Raw genomic sequence first — 27,400 nt, 5'->3', positions numbered from 1 at the left:
GCTGTGAGTTTCCAAACTTTGAAAGATCTTCTGGAAACCTGCAGATTCACTGTGAAACACCACGTAAAGAGAAAATAAAAGGTCAACACCTTCTGACAGGCCTTAAACATAAATGTATTTATGACTAAAAAGGGCTTTAAAAAAACTCAAAAAATGTCTTTCTTTATAGATTCTTTATTTGATAATGTTTCAGTATCATCATTTCTATTTAAACCATAAAAGTAAGTAAACACATTAAATGACCTGGTCACTTCTCTAGTTTGTGAGTGTGTGCTGCCAGCGCTTGTGACACCAGGCGGAGTGGCCCCCGGTGCTCGGCCAGCTCTTCACACACACGGTGCACGATGGTGGCGACGGCCTGCGTGCTCTCAGTCTGGCGCTGCAGAGCGGCGTCCACCGTCTCGCTGGTGGACGAGGTTTTGTAGGTGCCTTCACAAACTCCCTGCAGCCTCTTATTGCGATTCTGCAGCGTAATCAGGTGGGCTAGGTTCTAGAAACACATGAAATGTGACAAGAAATGCAGATGGTTCTGAATATTGGGACGCATACGGCAAAGCGTGCAGACAGGCAGCAGTGGGAACGGCTGGAAACCGAGATACTCAAGTCTGTAAATTCACGGACATGTCATCACATCGAAATGAAAAAGCTTCCACGCCCTTCTTTGAAGTGTCGTGTAACACTTTGAGACAGAAGACAGTTCTGACATTTGACTGGCACATTACCAGTTTTAATGTATTACTCGGACTAAAACCTGTCTGTAAACCCGACCTGGGACATCCTGGTAGGAAACAGTTACACAACTTGGTGTTTGAAACCTTGTAGAAGATATTTACCCTGTCTTTGGCGTCCTGGAGGTTTACCGTATCAGAGTCGAGGGTGTTGCTGATGCAGAACAGCTCTCCCAGCTGCTGCTTCGCCTCCGTGAGACCGTCGCTGACCCTGACCTGTCCTCTGCTGAAGCTCCCTGAACACCTGCTCACACTCTGCCACCTCCTGAACACACACACATACCGTCTGATCAGCATGCAGAATGTCGCTGCCATAACGTTGACAGTCCTCTTCTCTCACCCTGAACGTTAACTTGATCTTGTGCTGAAGGCCGTCGTTGCAGCGCTGCAGCTCTCCCTTTGTTTTCTGCCTGTGGGAGCTTTGTGCCATGGCCTCCTCCCGCAGCATCAGGGTCCCCCTCCTCGCCACAGCTGCTTCGCTTTCCCTCATCAGCTGCTCCTGCTGCTTCTTCAGCTGGCTGATTCGTAACTGCACACACACACACACACACACACACACACACACACACACGGAGAGCGGAGTCCACAAACATGAAGGTAAATTTAGATTCAGACTCTTTTGATTGCGTTAAATTACATAAATAAGCAAACGTCTCTCATTTAAAAATGACTGCATGGATGATTATGTTTCAGCTGGCAGCGCATTATTTAACTCCAACCTATTCTTGTTTCTTGGAAGACACTTTCTGTGGTCATAAAAAGATAATTATCTGTTTCAGAAGGGTCCAATTATTGGCATCAGTTCAAGAAAACATCTAAGGAGATGCTGAAACGACTAAAACTGGGTTAAGAAATGCTCGGCACCTTATCAGAGACTGGAAGGATGGTGGGAGACCATCATCTTTCAGGAAGAAGTGTGGTGGAAACAATGATGATGTTTAACAGTGAAAATCTGAACATTTCCACATGCACAACATGAATGCAACAGAAAGGATTTGGACTCGACGGCCATAAGAAAACCACTCATCCATCAAGCTAACTGGGAAAAAAGCTTTCATTTTTAGGGAGCAGACTTGACTCTGGAGCGATGAGATGAGAAGAGGAGGAAATGTTTAGTTGCTGCTGTACACGCCTGTGGGGACAGTCTATGATCTGGAGTTGCTGCTCCTGGCAGATCTGGGTTCAGCAACAATGAGGCCAAATACCTGAATGACCAGGTGAATGTCCGTCAGCGAACGCAGCCATTTTCCAAGATGACAATGCCAGGACGCATCGGGCTCAGACTTGTGAAATAGTGGTCCGGGTAGTGTGAGACATTATTTACCAAGATGGACTGGCCAGTACAGAGTCCAGACCCCAACCACACAGAGAATCTCTGCGATTTGTTGGGGATGGCTTCGGCATACTGGTCTGACTCTCCCACCATCGATACAAGATCTTGGAGACGGATTAATGCAACTCTGGATGGAAATAAATGTGACCCCAACCCAGAAGCTTACTGAAACAACGACGCGTGTGCCGTAATCAAAGCTAAGGGCGGGCGATGAAATAGGAGAGTGTGTGTCTGTTTTTGGGTTTTTTTTGGACAGTGAGTGTATTTCTGATGGCACTAGAATCCTGTGTGTCTACTTTCTGGGAAATATAACTCTCACATTGTCATGCTACCTTACTTCATGCTAACTTGAAAGACTAACTTTAAATGTGTTCACCAGTATTTCAACACCAACCCATTTGTTTTTGATTGTTTACTGCTGTAAACAATTGTTTGCCAGTGGAAATTTCACCCCCAATAACTCACAGGAGAGGCAACAAGAAAAAAGATGCTCCCTGTCTGACTACAAGCTCAGTGGAACACACCGTGTTGTCCTAGTTACAGTCACCAGGTACTTCATTCAAAAAGTAACTTTGTTCATTTCATTACTTATTCCAAAAAGTTACTATTAAAAGTGATTTTTTGTTACTTTTTATAACAATGTCCTTAAAAGTGCACAATGAATCCTCAAATAAACTTATATTTTTATTTAGGAATGTCCTTCGTCTTTGTCTGTCCCTGTCGTTCTGTTAACTGAAGCTGGGTGTGTGTGTGTGTGTGTGTGTGTGTGTGGGGAAGGGCGTTTGCGTTTTGGTCCAGATGGTGACCAAGGAAACACGGCTGTGGGCATTAGTTCCTCCTTCCTGAGAAAAAAAGCACTGTTGCATTCACGTTTCCCATTTCACAACATCCAGGGGATGCTGCGTTCGTGCCTCATTGTGGACAGAGGTGACAGAATCATGACAGCTTCACAAAGGGACCAGAGGAAGCCAAAGTAAACAACTACACTTCAGAAAACAAGTTAAATAAACCTGCGACTGGCAACATTTCCACGCAGCTTCATAGAGGAACGAACCCAGAAAGTGGACTGTGCAGCACTGCCGATGTCCTGCTGCATCACGGTTGCAGCAGTAAGAAGCAAAAAGCTGCTGGCTGAAGGCGATAACTTTATCTGGTAACGGACAAACGCACCGTCACGTATCTGAGTTACTTTATTTAAAGAGCAAAGCGTTACAGAATTAGTTACTGACAAAAGTACGTTACAGTGACACATAGTAACGCATTAGTACTCCACAGTGACGATGTACATGAGTGTCGTTAGTAGGGCTGAGGCGGTATGCTTTTGTCCCGATTCGATTCAAATTCCTTTGGGTGCCGACTCGATTTAAATTGTGATTCTCACAATTCTTCGATATTGCTGATTTTTGTAGATCAAAAACAAAATAAATGTATAAAAAACTTTTTTTTTTTTTGCTTGTCATTTTTCTTGAATTTGAATAGGAAAAAACAACACAGTCGCCAGACCATCATTCTGCTGCTATAATTCACAAGAAGAAAAGTAAAAAGATCGATAAAAATAATAAAAATGACAAAAAAAAAAATGTATCATGGATTTTTATATATTTGAAAGAAAAAATCAAATTTTTTTTTTTTAAAACAAAAAAATCTATTTTAAAATTGTGAAGCAAAAAATCCTGACATTCGATTTTTACGATTAGATTTCCTACCCATATAAAATATGTCTGATTACTGTCACACAAAAACCTGGAAAAGTTGACTGAGCGCTGTCTCCACATTACTCTTCCTGATCTTTCAGAAAATCCTTGTGATGCCAAGCATGGATAATGTGTGGCGATGATGTGCGGCCGTTTTAAAATGGATTATTTTTATTTCTTTGGGAAAAAAAGATTTTTAAACAAAAAAATCAATTTTAAAACTGTGAAGCAAAAAAATCCAGATTTTCGATTTTTTGATTCGTTTTTCCCGCCCCTAGTCGTTAGAGAAGCAAACAGCCACATGGAGACTCAGCATCACTACTGTCTCCACATTACCACGCTGTAAGACGTGTTTACCTCCATAAAATGTATGTCAGCCTTCAGCTTCTTGATGTCTCTCTGGTGAATCTCTGAGTCCACAACTGAACGGGTTTCCTTCAAAATCTGGATCTTTCTCTCCCACAACATGATCTGCTGCCTGCAGGTTACAAATGCATAACCATTTTTTAAAATCTCATAGCGCGAGCAAACATATGGACATAAAAATACACACTCAGACTAAACAAAAAGAGAATAAAAATGTGACTGACTCGGCCTCCAGCAGGAAGCTGAGGAGCTTCTCTCTCTCCTCTTGCGTCTCTTCCAGTTTCATTTGCATTTTGATCGACTTCCGCTCAGATTCCTACAGGAAAAGTTTCATCTTTAATGATCGTTCATGATCAAACTGCATCAAAAAGCTCCAAATCAACAACAGCCATGCCTTCATTTTGTGAAGGAAATCCGTCTCCATGAAAGCGTTCTCCTGGACCAGAGCCTGGCTGAGCTTTTGGTTCTTGCTCACGAGGGTGTCCAGCTTCACCACGTCTCTCCTCAGAGTCTTCAGGTTGCTCTCCAGCTCCGCCTCTTCCCGTTCCTCCAGCTCGGTCTGACCTAAATACTCGTGTTATTGAATCTTAATGGTTTCACAACACAAACTGTGTTCATGTGATGTGTATATGCATGCTTGCATGTGATGCGTACTGTCCAAGCGTATTTTCTTCTGTTCCATCCCAGTGTACTGCAGCTGCAGCTTGCGCATCTCCCGGCTGTTGGCCTCTATCTCCTGGGTCAGTCCCACGATGGCGCCCTGCTTCTTCATCCACAGCTGCTGATCACTCTTGATGCGTGCTGCCAGCTCCTCCATCTGAGCTGCTATTTCCTGGAGCTTGATTTGCAGTGGGTTCAGGTCTTCATGCTGGGAGCGAGAACACACAAATGACAACGGCAGAATATAGTTTTTGTTGAACTGCAAACTTTTTTTTATTATGAAATAATGCCAGTTTTTTTTCATTATTGTCTCACTCACAACAACCTGTTAGCCTTTAAAGCTTCCCCTAAGATTCCTCACCCCAGTGCTGGCCACAATCTGAGAAATCTTGTTATTGCAGTTGAAGATCGTCGTCTGCTTCTGCTCGATGAGTTGAACACACGAAGTGCGCCTGGCCTGACCTGCCGCCAGTAACTTGTTGTACTTGGCAACCTCCTCTTCTAAGGCCTGCTGAGTGAGGTCCAGGCTGCTCACGTGTTGGTCGACCTTGTGCTTCTCCAGTTTGACTGCAAACATCTCATTTTCTAGCTGCTGCAAGCAACGCGTCTGAAGGGGAAGACAGGGATTAAAGCAGCAGGTTGACATGACATGTTTTCCTTGGTTTGACTGATAACGGTCCCTCAGGATGATGCTCTGCAGCTGCAAATGAATCCCTCCAAGGATTAAAAACAAACCTAATAATGTTCTGCTTTTGATTAAGGTGAAAAGATGTTAAAAACAACAACAAAAAGAAAAGATAAGAGCCTATAGTGTTTTCTTTTCAGTGGTAAATAGTAAAAGCAGAACAGAAAAATAATCAGAATAAGTCGGGAACACAAACAAACCACATCTAAGCTTAGAGGTTTTTGTACCTCCAACACTGGAAGCCTTCAGACCGATTGGTCTTTTACCTTCTCAACCTTGACTGTGGCCTTTTTAGCAGTGAGCTGTTGGGAGTATTTTGCAGCTTTGTTGTGAGCGAGTTTCTTCTGAATGTGAGTCATGATTTTGTCCTCCAGCTCAAGGCGCACGGCATCCTGTTTCTCCATTTGCCTCCTCTGACCTCTCAATTCAGCCTGGTAGATTTCAGTTTCCTGAGAAAAAAAAAGGGCAGACACTGTGAAAACAAAAAGATGAAGCCGACTGAAACCCAGTTACAGGATGTTTGCATGAAACCTTTGTGAGCGTGGCGAGAGTCTGCTCTGTCTCGTGGACGATGCGGAGGCAGGTGCTGTAATCGGCCTGCAGCGCTTCCTGCTCCGTCCCTTTCTGATGGATCAGTTTCTGAAAAGTGCCACAATCCATGTTGGAGCACTCCAGCTGTCCAGTCAGCGCCTCACTTTTATCCTCCTCATGCCTGATGCTTTTTGTATAACTTTCAATCTCTCTGTCCAACAACATCACCTGATGCTCAACCAAACTAGGAACAAACAGCAGAGGACGTTTTTGTCAGCTCCTCAATTCCAGCTGGGGTTCATGGAGTCAGACTTTTCATCCACACTTAAACACAAAGACATATGACGCTGTCTTGTCTTCTCTTGCTCACCGCATATCCTGGATGGTGCTGGATGCCTCAACTTGTCTCGTCTTGCTCAGGAGGCTGCTGTTCCACTGCTGCATCAGCAATTTATCGCCGATCAGATGCAAGTCCATTTTCATTTCAGCCTGCATGGCGACAGAACCAGAAATGTGCAGGTGCTGATCTTACTGAGACACTTCATCCAATCACACAGTTCTCCTTTTTAATTTTTTCCATCGTAAGTTTAGCTTTGCGTCTCTTAATTTAAAATATTTTACCATCAGGGGAAAACAAGAAAGGAATGGAAGAAAACGCTGCTGGATTCATTTAGATCTAAGATTCATGGCGTGAATGGATTAATGATTATTATAAAATGTCCCAATACAGGTGGAGTATGGACAAAACATTCCCTAGTGACGTTTCCTTCAGCGTGTGATGGATTTTTATTTGTCAGACTGTACACAGTGTCTGTGTGAGACTGACTGGCTTCCCACTCTGCAGGTTTCTGCAGATTTGCTGTAATAACAGCAACTGTCAAGTGTAATTATCAACGATCACTTCAGCTGGGTTTGCACACACACTGACTGCAGCGTGCATGTGTGTGTCATGTGACAAACGAAGGTGAAAAGCTGCAACTGAGGCTCTTAAAACCAAAACTAAGCAGAATATTGAAAAGCTTTATTTATTTATATGTTATTTGTTTATATTCAGTCAAACTGTTAAAAAACAATCATCAAAGCCCAAAGTATAAGCAAGCTTTTTCTTTTCTTTCCTCAGTATGAAGGATCTATAAATGAAGTATTATTTTTTTGTAACTAATGTAAAAACACAAATGTTTTATAGGATTGTACCATGTTTTCTGCTTTGGGGATATAGAAGTTTGATTTGATCAAATAATGACAGAAATTTCTGAGTAGTGTTGACTATCATTTATTTGACACAATCTGTCTCTGTGTTCCACATTTCATGTGGTCGTGTGATATTTACAAGCTTCTAGGTCTCAATGCGTAAATGTTCCTTTGTGAATTGTGACAGAAAAGTAACAGAAGGCTGATCAACACCGGAAATGAAGACTTTTTGTTTCACTGGATGTGCAGTTTATAAATGTTGTCCAACACTTTAGCATCGAGCTTCTGTGGTAACATTTATAATTCAGCACATTTCTTCTTATTTTTTTTACAGGTATGTGTGTAGTCTGTGATATATTTGTGTATTAGTTAGATAATTTGTCATGTGTGTTGAAGTACTGTGTGTAAACTATGTCTATAGTTTAAGTATTGTTCTGTTTAAACGTCTCTATGGAAAATACATTTCTGACAGTAATAGTGCATCACATTAAAACATATGTTTTATTCTATCTTTGTTTGTAGAGGTGAGCCCACGTGTGACTGTTTAGCATTTCTTAGCGGTTATAAACAACAGCTACCTCAGAGAGCGCTTCTTTGGTTGCTTGTGTCTCCTCTGCCTGAGCAGCGATCTGAACTTCATACATGGCGATCTGTTGTGTCAGCCTCTCCACTTCCTTTGTCAGATGCTTCACATACAAATCCTGATGATCCATGAGTATTTAAAAGAAAAAAAAAAAACAGGAGTAAATGACAGAAAAAGGCAATGTGTACTGGTATCAGAGCTTTTCATGTGAATGCAGGAGCACCTGCTTCAGTTTTCTCTCTTCTGCCCGAATCTTCTCAGCTGCCATTTTGTTTCTCTGCCTGTTCACAGTTTTGACTTTGGAGTGGAGCTCTTCAGTGTGTCCTTGTGTGATGAAGAGGTGCTGCATGAATTTGTCCAACTCTGCTTGTAGCCTAGTCACTGGGAAAAATTAAAGGATCTGTTGTAAAGCCTTTAACTTTAGTTAAGATTCATGTTGTGGGACGGTCCAGCCTTTTAGGTGCTTAAATATTATACATCCTATTAATCAAATTACAAACTACTCAACGTATAAAACCTGCTTTGTGATGAAATTCTGAATATCATGAATCAATAATCACAGCTCTTTGAACACCAATTTGAAGCAAATTAGAGTTCAGAGTGAAATCTGATCCTGGATCAGCACCAGGAAACGAGCTCTAAAGGACCAGTGAGATCTACCCTCTGCTTTAGCTTGGCAGCTCTGGCTGGTCACAGCAGAATGTCTGCTCTCTGTTGCCTCCAGGTGATCTTGTTTCTGGCGATGTTTCGCTTCAGCTTCTGCCTTTGTCTGATGATTGTCTTCCAGTTTGTTCTGAACTCTGGCCAGATGCTCCTGAATCTTGAACGTCTTAACACCGACATCCTGAATGAGGCTGGCATCTGCTTTCTTAAATCCCAGCTTGGATCACGGGTGGAGACCACAACAAACAAAACAAAACAAGCAAATAGGAATAGAAAATCATGAAATCTGTTATTCAATCACAGTCAGATTGTCTCAGTTTGCATCTAATTTCCTTTATCACTCATATATCCCTCACTTAGTTTTAATGAAGTTTGTCATTTTACAGGGGCAACAAAACATTGAAATGTAAAACAACAAATGAGTTAATCTTATTTTTCTAATGATTGTAAATGAACAGCACCATCTTCTGGACATATTTATGTCCTTCTCTTTGATGGAGGAGTATCCTACCTTTTCTTTCAGTTCCAGGTCACTTCTCTCCAGCTTTTTGCTGAACAGTTCACTCAGAGCAGCTTGAAACCTTTTAATCAGAGTCTGGAGATGACATGAAACCCTAATCAGAATACCACAGATATGTGACACGTGTACCATAGGAAAGAATGTTCTCTTTGAAAATTAGTTGGAAAACAATATCGGTTTAACAAATATTATTTCAGTAATATAGCTAGAAGACTTGGCTACAAACATGTTCTGGATCAAGAATAATAAACTCCTCCTCCTCCTCCTCCTCCTCCTCCTCCTCCTCTTCCTCTTGTGATGACTCCTGATCCTCCATGTCTTCTGTGGTGTTAGGACTCAACAGCTGAAGTGCTGGCGGCACTTAAACAAATACACAATAACAGACTTAATTAAACAATCACACGTGCGACAATGGGGAAAAATGTTTACAGTAATAAAAAAAAATAATGGACATAAATCATTATGAATAATTGACAACGCATAACTTCTACTGATTTTTGTGTCAAGGCCGTATTTGTCACTATGTTTGGCTCTTAACTGTCAAAAGGTGTGACTGACAGCAGGGGAGCATTTACCTGCTAAACTCAGATCTGGATCAGGTTGCAGCATGAGATCATCAGGCTGCTGCATGAGGTCACCAGACTGCTGCATGAGGTCACCAGACTGCTGCATGAGATCATCAGGCTGCTGCATGAGGTCACCAGACTGCTGCATGAGGTCATCAGACTGCGGTGCTGACAGATCATATGAGGTACCCTCTAAAAGCTTGAAAAACAGTTACCTTTTTGTACTACATCAATGCACCTGGAGAAATGTGTCATTAAGTGGATAAAGTGGTAACTAACTAAAATAAAACTCCTGTTGCCCATATTTTGTCTTACCTCCTGAGAAAGTGGCAGAGTTTCTCTACTTCTTTCTGCAGCTTCGTCCCTTTCATCCTGCTGCTTAGTTTCTTCATCGTTTTGGACGGAATTGTCCATCTTTCCTTCTTTATCTTCTCCGTTCTGCATCGGACCTAAAATAGATCACCGGTGCTAAAGATAAACCAACATTCACAGTAAGAGTGTCTTCTCTCTGACAAGCTGAAAGAAACACATTGTTGTTTTATTTAACCTATTTTGGTTTTAAATTTACCAGCTCTTCGTGAGTAGCAGAAAACAAAACATCCTCCATCTACATAAGACCATCAGTAATTAGCTTAGACGTGACTAGTAGCAGGACTGTGTAGTTGCCGATAGAGGTTGGGGAAAAAATTAAGACTTGGAAGAAAGGAGGGCACATTTACAAATGCAATATTATGCAGTTTAGTATTGAAATTAGACTGATTTTACATTAAAACTGTACTTACCACAGCTGACTGTAGAATTGGAAGCCGTTACCAGGCAACTGTAAACTTCCGCTGGAGGAGCATGCGCAGTGATCATTTATGGTCAGCAGCGATAATGTTACTGTGGAAACGTAGTCTAATTAATTCAACAAGTTGTTCCTAACATATATAATACATATACATACATATATATATATATATATATATATATATATATATATATATATATAATATATATATATATATATATATATATATATATATATATATATATGTATATATATATACATATATATATATGTATATATATATATATATATGTGTGTGTATATATTATATATATATATATATATATATATATATATATATATATATATATATATATATATATATATATATATATATATATATATATATATATTATTATTATTATTATTATTATATATTATTATATATATATATATATATAGGGTTTTATGTAAGTTTGGTCCCTGTGGAGGTACCTCTGATGGTGGCTTTGGGTGAGCTGGCTCCTGGTGATCCCTAATTTATCGTTTCCTCACAACAGCTACAAGCCAAATGTTTATTTTTATTCATAACACCCACATTCAGTTAAGAGACAGAAATTTGGGACTGGACTTTACATATCCTGCCCTATTCTGTGCAAATATAGTTTGCGTGCGTTCAAGAAAATTCAAGTGTGTTTTTATGATTATATAATTTTGTTGCGTAAAGGCTTGCTTTTTTTTTTTTTTTTTTTTTTTTAATTGCCTTTTAATATGGATTTCTATGATAATAGAAAGCACTTTAAATTGCTCTTTGGATGAAAGGTGCTTTGTAAATAAAGTTTGAGTTTATATATCTTGATTTAGGCTAATCCAAATAAATCTACTTGATTAAATATTGTCGGATTAAACTGCCCCACACATATAACATGTATATTTAACGTAGGATATGGGCCTTAAGGGCTATGTACAGTCGTCCTCAAAGTTATTCATACTCTTTCATTAAAGAAAAGACTGAATTTACAACAGTTAATCAAATAAGTTGAGACTGAAAAAAGGAATTAAAAAAAAGATAAATTAGAATTTAGTGACGTAAGACACTGTTTTTTTTTTTTTCCATTTAATCGAGTTAAAGAAAAAAAAAGTATTTTATTATAATGGTTTGCTTTATTTAAAAATATTTCTAATTAGAAGATAATGTCATAATTTTTTTTTTATCTATTATTACTTTTGACAATTTCCACTTATATCATAGGCAGCTGTTTTTGTCCTTCTTTATTGGGAAGGTATGAATACTTGAGGACAACTGAATGCTGCTAGAGATATTAGGCCATTATATAATTGTACAATTTTACAATAAAATGTGGTATTATCTCTGGTGGCACTATTGGCAACACTTACATTATTTAATCCCATACATTGCATCAGTGTGTGTGTGTGTGTGTGTGTGTGGCTGCATGGCGGTGTTTTTGCCTCACAGCAAAAAAGGTTGCTGGTTCGAACCTCTGCTGAGGGAAGGTTTGAACCAGCGCGTGTTCTCCTCCATGTCTGTGTAGCATTCTTCCACCCAAAGGATATTTATGTTAGAGACCACTTTACACATGTAAGTGAACGTGCCAAATGACTGTAGAATAGATAGTGTGAAAAGCTCTAATTTTAGTTCAACATATCCAAACAGCGCTAAATAAATAAGTGGCATCTATTAATGTAGAGTCAAGCCAGATATAGAGACCGTAACTGGAAGAGTTTTATTTTGGTACGAAGAAAGGTGGGGTTGTGTGTTTGGGTTGCATGTGAAATTGTTTTTATGTTGTAAAGAACTTTGCAATGCATCTGTATGAAAAGTGTCAAATAAATATGAAGTTTGATTTCAATGTTTCATGTAGAAAACATGTTGAACTCCGACAAATATGAACCACCTCAACAGCATTGTAATAATTTGAGGTAATTTTTTCAGGTCTGCTTCCAATAAACCCATCCTAAATGGTAAAAAGTCAGCAAGTTTAGCTTAATTAGGACAAACAAGAGACAAAAATTCCAAAACTTAACACAAAAGGTGTGTCATTAATTGATTTATTTTGCTCTTTAAATAAGGCAGAAACACAATCACTGAATTTGGCCTTAAAATTACATGTAAATGCCAGAAAGACATTCATCATTCACAGATATAAATCATGTAATGCTCTTCATTTATATTCAAAAGTCTCATTTCATTCAGGTTTTACCAAAAGAAATAGGAAAAAAACAAACCAAAACCCACTTTACATCATCAAAAACACTTAAACATGAACCAAGGCAGAAATGAACAAGTAAAAATCCACTGTGCTACTTTGCTTTATGAGCTGAAAATCAATAAAAAGGAGAAAACTCCTGAAAACAAGGGAAATATTTGCATTGTGATACATTTGCAAATATGAGCCTATGCTGCTTAGTAATGCAAACGCGTACCTTTAAACACAGAATCCAACTTGGAAAAGGATGCCGGTTGATTAGAAACACGGTTAAAATGCGTTTCTTTTTGGGTGGGAGACATGGAAACCTACATCCAACGCCAACCATTCTGACCTGTATGATGTTCTGTGTACCTCAACTTCAACCTAACTCCTGCGAGGTGACTGTCTACATACATCGCATTGTGGCTGGCAGGTTTATTCTTCAAGCACAGTTCCTGTTCAAAGTCGGCTCTTTAAATTCTCTCCAAACATCGTCAACATTGACACCGTTAAGTACGAGTGATGTACGAACAGACACACCACTCGCTACTCTGTGAGAGTAATGACAAATAACATGTAATAGTGTTTCATCCTTTTAAAAATGTAAGTAGAAAGAAAGAAAATATGTGCAATTTTTTTGCATATCCCAGTCAAAACATAACCAGGAAAGAACTGTTTTAATTCAACAAAAATAATCCAAGTAAGTACATTCAAAGACGTGTCAGAGGCCTCAGACTCCTTAGCAAACAAACACTTTCATATTTAGTCTTTATACAGGGTCAAACTAAAGCCTACGCAGCACTTCAATCATTGAATGACACTTGTACTTCATCCTTTGCTTTTGAGCATCACTTCCATATATGGTAATGGCGTTAGTGGCATAGCAGGCGGGAGTTTGGCAATAGAAGAGGGTGTTCAAGGTCACAGCACATAAGAATACTGCATGTTAACACCTGATTAGAAAAAACAAAAATATGTTTCATGGCAAACAAACATAACATCAAGTATTTGAGCCTTTCAATGTTTACCTGCATCCCTATAAAAATCTGATTTTAAACATTGCAACGTTGCTCCAGGCACTGCAGCTCTAAACTAAGCCCAGAGACCGTGCTCCGACAGGCTGTAAGGTGTCTGGTGAATGCTTCTACATCACGGTGTTCACGGGACAAAACATACAAGTTAGTAAGTCAATGTGCGTCCAGTTAACGACGAAACACGACTCGCCTTCATATTGCAGTTGTACTTCAGTTTTATCATTAAAGAGTTTAACATAGCAGCAAGCAACAGTTTGTCTTTAGTGTCTACTTGGTCGACTTTATCTTGTTCCTGTAAAAATTATGTTGTTTTTTTTTTCCTGGTGAGTGAGACGTTCACCAGGGGAATGTGTTTCTCCTACGATAGCGCCAGACCTAAAGACTTTGGTTCTTGTTCCCGTTTGGAGACTTCATAAGCTTTAGGCAATACTGTAAACAATCTTCAAGGCTGACTGGTGGTGTCTCGCTGACACTACGAGGGCTCTGGGTCCACCGAGGGGCCCACTAAGGGTCCGCCGGCTGTGCGTGGGTCCATGGCAGAATGCATGATGGTCAGCCACACATCATCCATGTTTGGCATCACGAGGATTTTCTGAAAGATCAGGAAGAAGAATGTGGAGACAGCGCTCAGTCAACCTTTCCAGGCTTTTGTGTGACAGTGTTTAGACGTTTTACATGGTGGGGGGGGGGGGGGGACAAATCCAAAACATGAATATCAGGATTTTTTGCTTCACAATTTTAATTTTTTTTTTTTTTTTTTTTTTTTTTTTACAAAAAAAATCTAAAGATTTTTTTTTTCAAATATATAAAAATCCATTAAAAATTTTTTTTGTCATTTTTATTGTTTTTATTAATCTTTTTATTAAATTTGTCTTTTTCGGCATGATAGCAGCAGAATGATGGTCTGGCTACTGCGTTGTTTTTCCTAATTGAAGTAAAAAAAAAAAAAAAAAAAGACGAGCAAAGAAAGTTTCACTTTTTTTTTTCTTTTGTTTTTACTCTACAAAATTCAGCAATATTGAAAAATTGTGAGAATTGTAATTTAAAATCAAATCTGCACCCAAAAGATTGGAATTGAAACGAAAGCATATCGTTTCAGTCCTGATGTTTTATGTCCTAAAGTTGTCCAACTTCCTCATTAGTTCAATCATCTGTATGACTACTGAAAGGCTGCGAATCCAAAAGTAAAACTGAAAAGCAAATGAAAGAGGAAATAAAGCAACTGGTTTATTTTCCTGTTAACCCATCTCGACATGAGAAACGCTGCATCATAACAAACTCGACTCACTCTTAAAAGCAAAGCCCAATTATAACCCAATATGCAAATCAGAGTTAAATAACCGTAGTCTTAAACAATACCTGGAATTCCTGGTACAGCTTTTTCTCTATCCAGTCGGTAACATGAGCCAGAGTGACTTCTCTTTCTCCAAGTTTAGGCCGAGCTTTCAGTTCCAGGCGCGGCGGAGTCCTGAAGCCGTACCTGCAAGAGGAAACAGCTCTGAGTGAAAAACGCAGTGGTCACCTCCCACCAGCAGAGGGCAGCGGTGTACTGCAACAGCATCGAGCAACACAGTGGGTTTTACTTGCTCCCAGTACAAACACCCTCACTGTGTAGGTTCAAAGTTAATTATCCGTCATGTGAGAAAAATGTTTGTGACTCGGTAACTGTTGACACACCGGAGGAGATGGGAACAATTAGGAGCCGACTTGAAGAAAGGCTGTTCGCTTCAGACTTGACTTGTTTTCCTGTCAGTGAGCCGTCTGAGGAAAATGGGACTGTTTATCCCTCTGACAAACATGGATGCTGTGTCACTGATTATATAAGGGAAAAACCACATTTCCTTCACGTACCATATCCTGTCTGTGGGAGGAGGAGGTATGTTGACGGCCAGCGTTCCTTGGAGTTGCTGAACTTCCACAGTGAGCAGGAGGGGCGTGTTCGACACCTCCTCCATCTTCTTTTTGATGAACTCCGTCTCTGTGGCCTTCTGGAAGTATTTGGACTTTGTTATCTTGTCCACGAAGCGCATGATCTTGCTTGGTTTATGTCCTCCCACCAAACTGTATTGATTAGAAGGAAGATAAGACTTTTTTTCCCCCCCCAAACCAGGCCTGTTTCAGTGATCACATCAGAAAGACATTGTCCCTGTTAAAATACCAACCTAAAACAGAAAAGCATGTTTATTTGGTGTGTATTCAGATTCTTAAAGCTTATGATTATGAAAATAAATACAGAAAGTGAAGAGAACAAACTCCATCTCACCCCTCTGCTCCTGTGGAATCATTTGAGACCTCAGAGGAGTCTTCCTCATCCGACGAACCAGCGCTGGATGACTCTTCGTCGCTATCAGCCAGGCAGTAAGTCCGTGGCCTGTATCTGGATGCATATGAACGCGTTGAATGAGACACACGTGTGAACGGTATCTCAGTTCGCTGATGACCCCTCACATGCAGAGATAGTAGGTGTTTGAAGACGTTGTGTTTGAGTGATTTTAGTACATTAGCCTTGAAAAAAACCCCAGATGGATTAGTTAGGTTGTTGTTTTGTCAGTAAAACAATGTGTAACTAAAGCTAAACGTGACTTCTGATGAGGGTTTACAAAAACTGGCTCACTTCTTTCATGGCAGGCTGTAACCCTGGAGGAACTGAACTCCTGTCACTTAAACACCAACACAACATGCAGCTTTATAATCAGCACCGATTCCCTCAGTTAAGATTCTTACAGTCATAACGGCACAATAGTATTCACTATTTTACGACAAACGGAGAAGAAAAAACAGTTTCTGCTCTTGGAACTTGTCTGACTGATGAAAGAGGAGACATGCATGGATGAAAGGACTGAACGCTGTAAGAAATGAATAATTGATCAAATGAGGCATTAGATGGTTTTAGGAAACTAAACAACTGTGCTGAAAGTCAGGCAGCACTCACCAAAGGAGAGAAAAATCCCAGTAACAGCCGCATAAAGGTGGAATCCAAAGAGAAGCAGCGGCGAGAAAAGGAAAGAAGAGAAGAACTGAAATCATTTTTTAAAAATAAGAACTAAAAGACATTAAAACACCAAGTTAAAAAGTCAAAGGGGACACAGAAGAAGGGGGGTGTGGGCTGTAAATCACATCAAATCTCCTGTAAAACGTGCATGTTGTGAAGGATCTCACCCTTCCTTGCCAAACTCCCCCTCTCCCTCCTTCCCGAGTCGATTGAGGATCATCTTGGTCTCCAGGGTCATCAGGAAGGAGCCGCTGTAGGAAATCTCCAGGTCGAACCAAAGCCCTGGAAAATAAACAACAACAATCTTTAATTATAAAGCCTTTTCTAGACATAAACATTCATACTACATTGGTTAAAATAAAGATAAAAAAAACCCAACAAATAAACCAAACCAACAAGCTAATATAATCTAAAATAAAACCATCTGGCGAAGTCGATCAAGCACTAAAAACAGTCAAGTTGGGATCCGGAAAGGCTCAACTATAAAAAGATGCTTTACAAAGAGATTTCAGAGAGACACGCTCTGCTAAACGGATCCTCTCAGGCCGTTTTCTTTCAGACTTCAGGTGTTCTGACCGCCCAACGCTCCCTGGAAGAAGTAAAAAATCCTCTGCTGGAGGATCTCAGCCTACGTACAAGCTTAGAAAAAAGTCAGATAAACAATGTCACAAAATGCTTTAAAAAAAAATTAAGTTAAAGAAATTAAAACTTATTAAAAAAAAGATTCTGAAACAGGAGCAAAGTGCTTTCTTTACTTGGTTCTGGTTAACAGTCTGACGACAAACTGGAGCCAATTTCTGGATCTTTAGTGGAGAAATGGAAACAAACTGGGGAACAAGTCAAAGCCGGAGAAACTTACTGAGTTTCAGAGTGGTCTCTGCGTTGTCAGAAATACAAAAGATTATAATAAAAATCAACACTAAAGAAAACTCGGGAGACAAGGTAGAACATGCTCTTCTACAGCATATTACACACATATTACAGTGTTTTTACACATTTCTGTTTTGTATGTAATACAGACACAACGAAGACATTTTGAGCCCTTCAGGCTAAAACAAACTATTCCTCCACCTCTGTCTCTCTCCTCCATTTTTCTCTGAAGTTTTTTCTCTGCGTAATGGAGAGACGAAGTGATAAAAACGTTGGTGATCAATAAGCCCCTCCTCCCTGTTTGTGCTTTCCTCTCTCTTCACAACAAAGATCTTTACTCCAGATGCATACAGATGTGGTTCCTCTTTCTGCCACTGGAGGGCAACAAGGTTTAGCAAAGCACAGAAAAGCGTAGGAGGTGTGCAGAGAGGAGGATAGCAGCTGTTAAGATGATGTAAACCTTTAAAACAAACAAAGGAAAATAATTCACAGGGCAACATTTGCTGCCTATTTCATCATATTTTATTTAATAATTTGCAGTCTGTGACGCTGACATGTGATTTAAGTCACATGTATTATTATTATTCTCACCAGTAGTGGTAAAAAGTTGTAACAACACAGCTCAGACGGGATCGAGTGATGCGGTGCGAGAAGCCAGACCATGCAGAGACAAACCCCCCAGAGACTGGCGGGCCTCTCCCACCTGCTCTTGCCTGAACACCTGCCGCATGGCAACCAGGCGTTCAGCCCCATGTGACAGATGATGTCATAACACAATGCGTCAGAGGAAAACACCGAGCAGATGGTTGCGGAGGAATCAAAGTGTGAAGTCAGAGTAAAATAAAAAGGAGTGAATGTTTGGATCCTCCTGAACTTTGTAAACCTTGGAATAATCTGACAGGGCAGTGTGGCTGTAAACAAGGCAAACATCTGGACCAGGGCAGGTTTTAACAGCTGTAAAGTCAAAAGGTCAAGCTGCTTTTGTGTAGCATAGCAACAGCCACCATCACTTCAGAGGAAATTCCTAAAAGCCAACAGACCGCATCACCAGGGGGGTTTAGGGAACAATAAAGTTAGAAATGAGCAGTAACTGCAGAGGTGAGACGTCCAAATATTAACACACACAGAGATTACAGAAGCTTAATAACTTCTGTAATCACAAGCCAAACATGATTAAAACACACTTCACACACGCTTCCTACTGATTCCTGCCCAAACGGTTTCTGTGGCTGCTTGTAGACGATCTGGAGAAGCTCAGTCTATTTAAAACACATCAAAATATTCAGGAGCTCTTTTCTTTAAGTGCATCTAAAGCAAACTCCATCAGTGAAACTGCCTCTGTACAAACGGATGACGTCTGACGGGGTATTTCAGGTGTGTTGGATGCAACTCTTGTGAAAACGCGGCTTCTATTTCAGTCTGAGGTTAACTTTCCTCCAGCTTTCATCATGAGGAGATATGAGGAGCGGTGATAAAACGATGAGGCAGTGACTCGTAACGCGGAGAGGAAAGCCTGACACTGACTAAAAACAGAATAAAGGTAAAAACAGGAAGAAAAAATGAAAGGGAACATAAAGGGAAGAGAAAAGGAGGAAGAGAGCAGCAGTCATGAACATGTGAAATAAACATGTTCACAGAAGCAGAAAGCATTAAGGCCTGAGGTTCCATCTCACCAGGGCCAGACATATTAATGTGTTGCATCAGGTCTTTATGGGTTCAGGAGGAGATACGCAGCTCCTACTGATCAAAACTAACTAACTAACACACACACACACACACACACACACACACACACACACACACACACACACACACACACACACACACACACACACACACACACACACACACACACACACACACACACACACACACACACACACACACACCACACACACACACACACACACGCTGAAACTTGAGCCTTTATTAGCCAAGCCTTAAAAAAACCTGAACGTTCAGAACAAACTAACCAAGATCAAAATGATTTCAGATGTTAAAAATTCTGTTTTTTCCATTAAATGATCGACTTTCCCTTCAAGTTTCTGAATATCTTTTTAAAAAACATGTTGCATCAGACTTTAGGCGTAAAGATTACAACAGGTCATGAGGAGGAAATCACTGCAAGGCCTTAAATGATCCGATACACAGGCTGAAAAGAAGAACCTGTGCTGCATTCAGACCGCTTAGGGAAGGAAATTCCAGCAGAATAATGCAAACATGGATTTAACTTGAGATGTGTTTTAGCAGGATTTGTGACACCAATTATTACGAGTGTTACAAGAAAGCTGCCATTCATCAGTCTTTGAGCAAAGATGTGAACAAGTTTTCATCTGAAAACACCTTCATGAATCTGGCCAGGCAGCATGTGGGCCGAATCTGGGTTTAACTCCGTTACGGTGCTGGCAAGTCCTGTTTGGCCCAGAAGAGGACTGTATCAGCCTGGCTTGGATTCTGGCATGTCCCCTGTGTGTGTGGTCCACAGTTTGCTGGGTTGCACGTGAATTCCAGCCAGTGTTCTGCGAGCCAGATGTGGTCACATCACCCAAGTCTTGTTTATGGTGTTTTGGCGACCGCACTCACATTCACAACCCCACTTCCAATTAAGTTGGGACGTTGTGTAAAACGTAAATAAAACACAATAAAACTATTTCCAAAATCCTTTTTAACCTACATTCAAATAAATACACAACAAAGTCAATATATTTAATAAGGCTGAGACGATATGCTTTTGTCCCGATTCGATTCGATTCTGATTTTTTGGGTGCCGATTCGATTTAAATTGCGATTTCCACAATTCTTCGATATTGCTGATCTTTGTAGATTAAAAGCAAAAAAAAAATGTATAAAACTTTGCTTTTGGTTGTCATTTTTCTTCATTTCAATTGAGAAAACCAACACAGTAGCCAGACCATCATTCTGCTGCCATAATGCCCAAGATTACAAGTTAAAAGATCAATAGAAACAATAAAAACGCCAAAATTTTTGTAATGGATTATATTTATTTATCAAAAAAAAAAATCTTTTTCTTCCCAAAACAAAAAATCGATTTTAAAATTGTGAAGCAAAAAAAAAAATCCAGATTTTCCATTTTTCGATTCGATTTTCCCATCTCTAATATTTAATGTTAAACAGATGAGCTTCTTTAGTTATTTTTGGCAAATTTATTGACTTATTTTGAATTTGATGACTTACGTACCTTTCAGCGTTAACGGTGCCTCCACAATGTGCAGGCTGCCCATGCCATGAGCATGAACACACACACACACACACACACACACACACACACACACACACACACACACACACACACACACACACACACACACACACACACACACACACACACACACACACACACGCCATCACAGCTGCTGGCTTTTCAGCTTTTCACCAAACAAAAATACGTCTTTTTTTTTTATTTTTTTTTTTTATAAACCATCTGGGTGTTGGACAATTTTCTTCAGAAATTTAAACAAACAAAAAAAGTAGAAACCAAACAAATACAACCCTAACACGCGCTGGCAAAATGTGAGGTTGCAATCCATTTATATATGTGTGTGTGTGTGTGTGTGTGTGTGCGTGTGTGTGTGAATTATGAATGCAATACACTCGTGCCTCGGTAGTCGATATAGGGAGTGGATGCTCCGAGGATTCTGGGAGTGGCTGAGCCCATGTCCAGTTCTGTCAGAGTTAGCTCATTCATGAAGTAAGGCAGCTGGAAGAGACAAGCACACAACTGGCCTGAATCATTTTGCACAGTTTTTAATCTCAGCTTTAACTTAGAGGGAAAAGGATACTTGTAAAGAAAACACTGGACAAAAATCATTGACAATAAATTTCACACAGATGACTGTCTTTTATCACATTTTATGGTTTTAAGTGTCTGTCCCAGTCCCTGCGGCGCCAGGCGGGTCTGCGTCAGAGACACTCTTCAGACAATGAGCAGATGAAGGAAAAAGAAATGAACTATAAAGAACTTTTATCCTAATTTTCTACTTTTTCTGTCTATCTGCTAATCTTAAACTTTATATGAAGCTTTGTGGGATTTTAAAAGGCCACACTGGAACACCATGAAACCCAAACAGCCATATAAACACACTTTTCTCTGCTTCAATGTTCCCTCATGACTGCCATTTTCTTTCAACCAGTTTCCCTTCTAACGGGAAAAAAACATGTAATGGGTTTTTGTTCCTCTCACCCTTATCTTGCTGAGCTTCATCTGAATCTTCTTGGAGACCAGTTCAGCCCAGTATGGCTCCATCAGGAAGTCCCAGGAGACTCGACCGAGCGCTGCATTCACCCAGGCAACAGCATCCTCTTTTCCCTTGGGCGGCACCTGAGCTGAAGCGCTGCTCTGAAGCTAAGGACACGAGTTAGCATAGAGACTAGAAGAGGAAAGAGAATCCTCTTATTTAACTTCTAGCTAAATATTTGCCAGGATAATTCATTAGATTAGCCGCTTGCTGTGTATGATGATTACCGTACTGTAAATGTATCCTTAAAAGTATGCTAATGGTTTGGGAGGAATACAAATGCGCGCTACCTTCTTATCAGCCCCGGGGCTGCTCTGGAGACTCTGGAGAGCAGGGCTGCCAGCTGTGGGGCTGGCTGCCAGCTGCTTTGGCAGTAACGAGCCCATGTAGACATTGTAGTCTAACAGAGACTTGCTTTTGGTGTTGCCTCCTGGGCTGGAAGAAGGGGCTGCTGAGTCCTTTAATCTGGACTGAGATGCAAACACCTCATCCAGGCTGTTGCGGCTGCTGCTGCGGCTGTTAGCGCTGAAGGCTGTTGCAAAGCAAACATCAGAGAGGAGTAAGAGGTAATATCTGAATAATTGTCCAAATTAGGTCATTTTAGTTGAACTTTATGATAAGTGGAGGTAAAAGCAACCCTTCCAGTCACCTTTCTTGCTGCTCCCAGCACAAGGAGCTTTTTTTAAGTCCACTTTTAGATTAGAGGCCGACAGGAACTTTTGGAACCATTCCTCCTTCTCTCTCCCAGTTCTCCCAAACAGGTAAAGGGTTGGATCTCTGCTGGAGGAGAGTGACGCTCTTCTGGTTCCATCTCCTCCGTCCTTTGTGCTCATGGGCTCGCTGGCATCTAAGCGGTCCCCTTCTGCTTTTGACATGAAGTCGTCTTGTTTGCAAAGTTCAATACAGATGGGATATTTTTTGTTCCATATTCGCTTCCTGGCCAGACTCTGAGGCACTAAATATACCTGAAAAGACATGGAGATAGGGGTTTGTTTGCATCTCTGATGAATGTCACTTTTTAAATAGTTTAGTTCTTTATTTAAACATCTGTGTTAGAAACATAAGAAATAAAAGCCATTCTTTCAGTCTACACTGATCAACATGTACGTATGTATGCTGAAACCACAACATTTAAACGTGATGCAGCAACATGCTCAAAACAAGTTAAAAGTATGTTCCATGCTTTTAATGAACATTTTAATCACTTTCTAATAATAATTATTACAGTTTTACAAAGAAAATCTATGTAGACACTGTTAATCCAAGATTTTGACTGTGTTTATAAAGTCTTGCTGGAAGTAATCCATGTCAAACAAAATGTAGACCCCCCCACCCTTCTTTTGTACCCAATTTTGACACCCTCACATGTCACCAGTTAATCTGCTGTTTTGCAAATCTTACTGTCAGTAAATTACACAAACTTTTTTATTTAAACTTATGCCTTTGTTTTTCCTCTTTTTCATGCACTGCTGCTTCATTTATACCGTATTTCATTTTTCTTATATATTCACTAAATACAATGAATATGTTCAGAGAAGCTGCTGAAACAAGTTCCTTTGTTCTTGCATGGTAAGGTTAAAAGATGATTAATTAAAATATTGAAGTTTTTATTCCACACAACAAAGTTTGCCACTTTTCCAGAATTGATTTTCCTTCTTATCATGGATTTAATGATCCCAAACTGAGCAGCTCTTACAAGACTTAGCTGTTTATTAGCAACACTCCTTAACATAAAATAATCAGAAAACATGAATCTGTTAATAAAATATCAACTTGTTTTTTATGGCAACATTAGAAATGGAAAAACATACTTTGCTATTGGTCAGATCATAAATCTTCTGACTGATGAAGGTCACATCAGGTTTTGGTTCATTGTGTGCAGCACGGCGGGCAATGTTGTGGTTGGGTTTAGACAGCCGGATGGTGGAACCCTCCAACCGGACATACACAGAGTGTGTCAGTGTGGCATGGTATGTCTCGGGGTCATAGTTTAGGATCTCATTCATCCAGCCCTGAAGAGAAAACATAAAACAGATTTACATTACGTTTGCTACTATCAAAACTTCTACCAGAGGAGCGGATTAGTGTGGAAATCCTGATTACAGTAGGATAATGGCATTGCTGAAAGACAGACTCAGACTGGATGTTTTCTACTCAGCTAACCACCAGAGACCCTGCGATGGACGGATGACCTGTCCCTTAATCAGACTAAGCGATTCGGATAATGAGTGAATAACCACCAGAGTACAATAGGAGAGTATTGTGAATGTTTGCAGAAGACCTAAATGCACAAAGACAGATCTCATTATTCAGGCAGATTGGCATCTTTACTCTGTAAGATTGCGTGTTTGTGCATGATCTTTGGAATTCTGAATGGCATCTGAAAATACTGATTGGTAATTATGAACACCCTACCCTGCAAATGGGGATGTATACAAACCAAATGAAGCAGGAGTTATCAACAGCAGTTTATGTTTCTGAACAACAGTTTATAGAGTTAATGACAAAAAGCTGTCTTAAGTAGGTAGCGTGACCAATCAGTCATGTCAACATTCATAAATATTACATCTCCCCAAGCTGATGCGCAAGTAACAGAGAGACTTAATCCATAAAATCTGAGCCTAATATAAAGATCTTCATCTTTAGATCTCACTTCAAAGATTTAGCTAGTTTGGTCAGCATAGCTCATGGATCACCAATTCTGGACGGCCTGAGCCAGTCCGCGGCAGGCTGCAGATGTGTCCCTGCAGCAGCACACCTGCTTCAAATACTAGGTTGTTAAGAGACTTGTGTAGAACATGAGACTAATTAATCTGTTGGACATCCAGCAGGAAAACAAACAAACAAAAAAAACCCCAGCAAAATAGCTAAACAGTGAAAAAATGACTAATGAGATCGGAACAAATTAAAATACAACAAAATGACTGACCTTGTAGATTTCTGGTTCTTTGATATCCAACCTGGTCATGTTCAGCAGCTTCCTTTGGTTCCTGGACTGTCTAACATTGGCTGAGGAACATTTTGGTCCAGTCAGCCACACAGCACCGATGGCTAAAAGAAAACCCAGTCCAGTCCCAAGCAGCATTCCTCCAATGTACGTTGGCAAAGGTAAAACAAAACACCCATAGAGCAGAACAGTCAGGACCGCAAGTGTGTAGACTGGAATATCAGGCGCCTGTCCCGTTCCTTCGCATTCATCGTCACTGTTCGGGTCAGAACCACCACTAAGCGGCACTTCACTACCGGTTCCAGTATTGTCCGTTCCATCAGCACCGTCTGTGCAATTCTCAAAGTCCTCGCTGTACAAAATGCAAAACTCCTCATCCTCCTGTTTTGCAAGCGCAGACATGGAAAGTAGAGATGATTTGCTGGGGCTCCTGTTGTCAGCGGGGGGGTCACCGGGTGATTCCGCGGTAACAGAGGTCCAGCTGTTTGGGCTTCCCGCCTCCAGTTCGCATCCTTCTTCCTCTTTGATGCAGCAATTGTTGTTGCTCTCCAGCTGACCGTTGAGCGACGTGATGTTTGAGAGTTCTGTGGCACTTGCTGAGAGCACCTTGGGCCGGTAAAGGCTGCTGCCCTTTTCATCCATGATCTTACTCAGTATCTGAAGTGGCTCAGCAATGGCTTCCGAGAGACGCCGCTTGGTGTCTTCAAGTCGCGCCTCGACTTCTGAGACTTTGAAGAAGCTCCGGTTATCAGGCGAGGTTAACGGTGTGGAGGGGGTGGTTTTGGAATCGCTAGCTGACGCCATGGCAGCAGATGGCAAGCGGGACTGTGCAAACTGCTTGAGGAGGTTAAGGCGAGAATCTGGAAGACGGTAGGATGTGGATGAGGAAGAGGAGTCTTGGGATGTATCAGAGGACAGAGATTTGACGAGATTCTTCATGAGTTGCCTGTGTCTTAATGAGGAAGTCGGAGCAGAAGCTACCGTGTCACGGGACTCGGCATCGGAGGAGAGCGACTTTACCAAACCTAGAAAAGGTTTATCGCTGGAGGGAAAGCTTAAAGATTTTGTTGGAGAATTGCTAGTTGAGGCCTTTTGCTCGGAAGTAAGCGAAGACGGGCTTTGCGCGGGAAAACGGTTTGTGTGATCTCTGGAATTCGGAGAAAATTTGGACGGCTCGGGGATGGCACCGACCCCAGCTGCTGAGCTCAGAGGCGCTCCTTGAAACATGTCCTCTCTGACTTCTAAGGCCACGGCAACATTCGAGTCTCCCTGAGCAGCTGAGGAATTGGAGACGGTTGTAGCGTACAGCTCTTCTTCCTCCTTCTCTTCCTCCTTCCCAAGAGCTGAGAAGTGGATGGTAATCGAGTCCTTCGACAGCGACCTTTGGACATGAAGCTTTGGAGCCACAGCAGGTGGCTGCTGTTTATGTGTGGACTGGGAGCTCTCTGCATGGCTGGGATGCTGGCTGGTCATTTCACTTCTCCCACCGAATCAGTCTGCAAAGATGGAACAGAGATTACGACGTTAGAGAGGAAACAATTACCTGTTTGTCCAAAATACTCACAAAACCTTGGCACTTGTTTACGATTTAATAATCCTGTTTTGCTTAAAAAACAATATGGCATATGTTTAAAAAGAAGAAAACACACACACACACACACACAACAGAGACACTGCCAGGAGCCAGATAATAAACTGAAAAGAGATGACTGTTTACTGCCGAGTGTCATAACAAAATGCCTCGAGGACGTTGTTTTGCACCAAGTCAGTAAACGTATTTGATACAGACCCAACATTATGGGGTTTTTTTGTACAGTTTCTTCTAAATCAAACATCTATTTCTTTAATAACTGTTACAGAACAAAATATGTACAAAGCTTTCTTTGATTATCAAACAGTTATTTTCCAAAATATTCATCTGTCTCGTGAGTCTTGTTTCTACCTGCTTGTGTTTGTGAACAAATCCTCAGCTCAGTGTCAAAGATATGAAAAATGAGGCGCACATGTAGAGCAATCAACTCCACAATGCTACTACATGTCTATGCAGAAAAGAAAACACCAGCATAGTTTATTATACCAGCCTACATTCAGTTTGCAATACATTTAACATTATTTGGAGATACTGAACACAAATAATACTTTTAAAGGATTATTTTTAAAATTAAAACGAAAATAATTCCTTTTTGGGCCGTTCTTTACTTACTCGCTTCCTCCATCAAAACTCATTTATGGCTTCTTTTAAAACACAAAAGGCATCTTTAACACCGCACAGAAAAAGCCTGGTACAAGACAACATATTTTTAATTTAATATTGTGGAGATAAGTTGTCTGGCAGCAAAATGTGATCAAACTTTTGACTCTTGTTTCAGTCACATCACATTCTCTGGTAGTGAAAACATAATCACGATCCTGCCTTGTTGACATCTGGCACTGGTGTCCTTGTGCTTTGTCCGGACAGCGGAGGTGGCATGAGGTCATGCTAGCTCATTCATTTATAGATGCAACTTAACCACTCTTTGTGACAGAGGTCATGAGTGAGCTTGTTAGCCAGTCAGGCAGTGTGCCAGCCACCTCTGTCCCTGGCTAACCAGCTTTTCGTCAACAACAACACAATAGCACCAGTGTGGAGGACATTCAGTTGTAAATGGACTTATTAACACACAACACAACAATCTTGGCATTATTTGTAAATAGGAAATGATGAGTGATGGTCATCGCCTAATTAAAGCAGAACTTTTTGGGCTTTGAGTGACAAAAAGGTGGGCTTACATGAAAAGGCATTTTGCAAGGTCCTTAGCTGTG

At 40.6% G+C, this 27,400-nt stretch overlaps 2 protein-coding genes across 2 annotated transcripts in view; both read right to left on the bottom strand.

Moving 5' to 3' along the window:
• Nucleotides 1-247: 247 nt before the first annotated feature.
• Nucleotides 248-11,832, bottom strand: ccdc40 (coiled-coil domain 40 molecular ruler complex subunit; the record flags this gene model as incomplete). Its single annotated transcript, XM_079262302.1, has 17 exons — nucleotides 248-490; nucleotides 834-993; nucleotides 1,082-1,257; nucleotides 4,113-4,233; nucleotides 4,346-4,437; nucleotides 4,516-4,685; nucleotides 4,776-4,989; nucleotides 5,143-5,388; nucleotides 5,733-5,897; nucleotides 5,980-6,241; nucleotides 6,368-6,486; nucleotides 7,767-7,889; nucleotides 7,995-8,152; nucleotides 8,432-8,651; nucleotides 8,946-9,029; nucleotides 9,836-9,969; nucleotides 11,790-11,832. 17 exons carry the CDS (start codon nucleotides 11,830-11,832, stop codon nucleotides 248-250), a joined length of 2,730 nt encoding a protein of 909 aa, XP_079118428.1.
• A 1,470-nt stretch (nucleotides 11,833-13,302) lies between these two features.
• Nucleotides 13,303-27,400, bottom strand: part of LOC306754256 (testis-expressed protein 2-like) — a 28,778-nt gene continuing 14,680 nt past the window's right edge. Inside the window, exons 3-13 of the mRNA XM_079238198.1 lie at nucleotides 24,581-26,094; nucleotides 23,463-23,663; nucleotides 22,301-22,616; nucleotides 21,942-22,183; nucleotides 21,597-21,758; nucleotides 21,008-21,113; nucleotides 16,693-16,807; nucleotides 15,797-15,910; nucleotides 15,385-15,594; nucleotides 14,893-15,013; nucleotides 13,303-14,125 (exon numbers count right to left, since the gene is read on the bottom strand). Of these exons, the coding sequence (XP_079094324.1) occupies nucleotides 14,006-14,125; nucleotides 14,893-15,013; nucleotides 15,385-15,594; nucleotides 15,797-15,910; nucleotides 16,693-16,807; nucleotides 21,008-21,113; nucleotides 21,597-21,758; nucleotides 21,942-22,183; nucleotides 22,301-22,616; nucleotides 23,463-23,663; nucleotides 24,581-26,071 (3,198 nt within the window). The 5' untranslated portion in view covers nucleotides 26,072-26,094 and the 3' untranslated portion in view covers nucleotides 13,303-14,005. The remainder of the gene's footprint in view (nucleotides 14,126-14,892; nucleotides 15,014-15,384; nucleotides 15,595-15,796; nucleotides 15,911-16,692; nucleotides 16,808-21,007; nucleotides 21,114-21,596; nucleotides 21,759-21,941; nucleotides 22,184-22,300; nucleotides 22,617-23,462; nucleotides 23,664-24,580; nucleotides 26,095-27,400) is intronic.

Source organism: Telmatherina bonti, assembly GCF_933228915.1.
Source record: "Telmatherina bonti genome assembly, chromosome: 3".
Taxonomy (NCBI): domain Eukaryota; kingdom Metazoa; phylum Chordata; class Actinopteri; order Atheriniformes; family Telmatherinidae; genus Telmatherina; species Telmatherina bonti.
The sequence above is the reverse complement of the archived record's forward strand: the minus strand, read 5'-3'. Positions and strand labels throughout refer to the sequence as shown.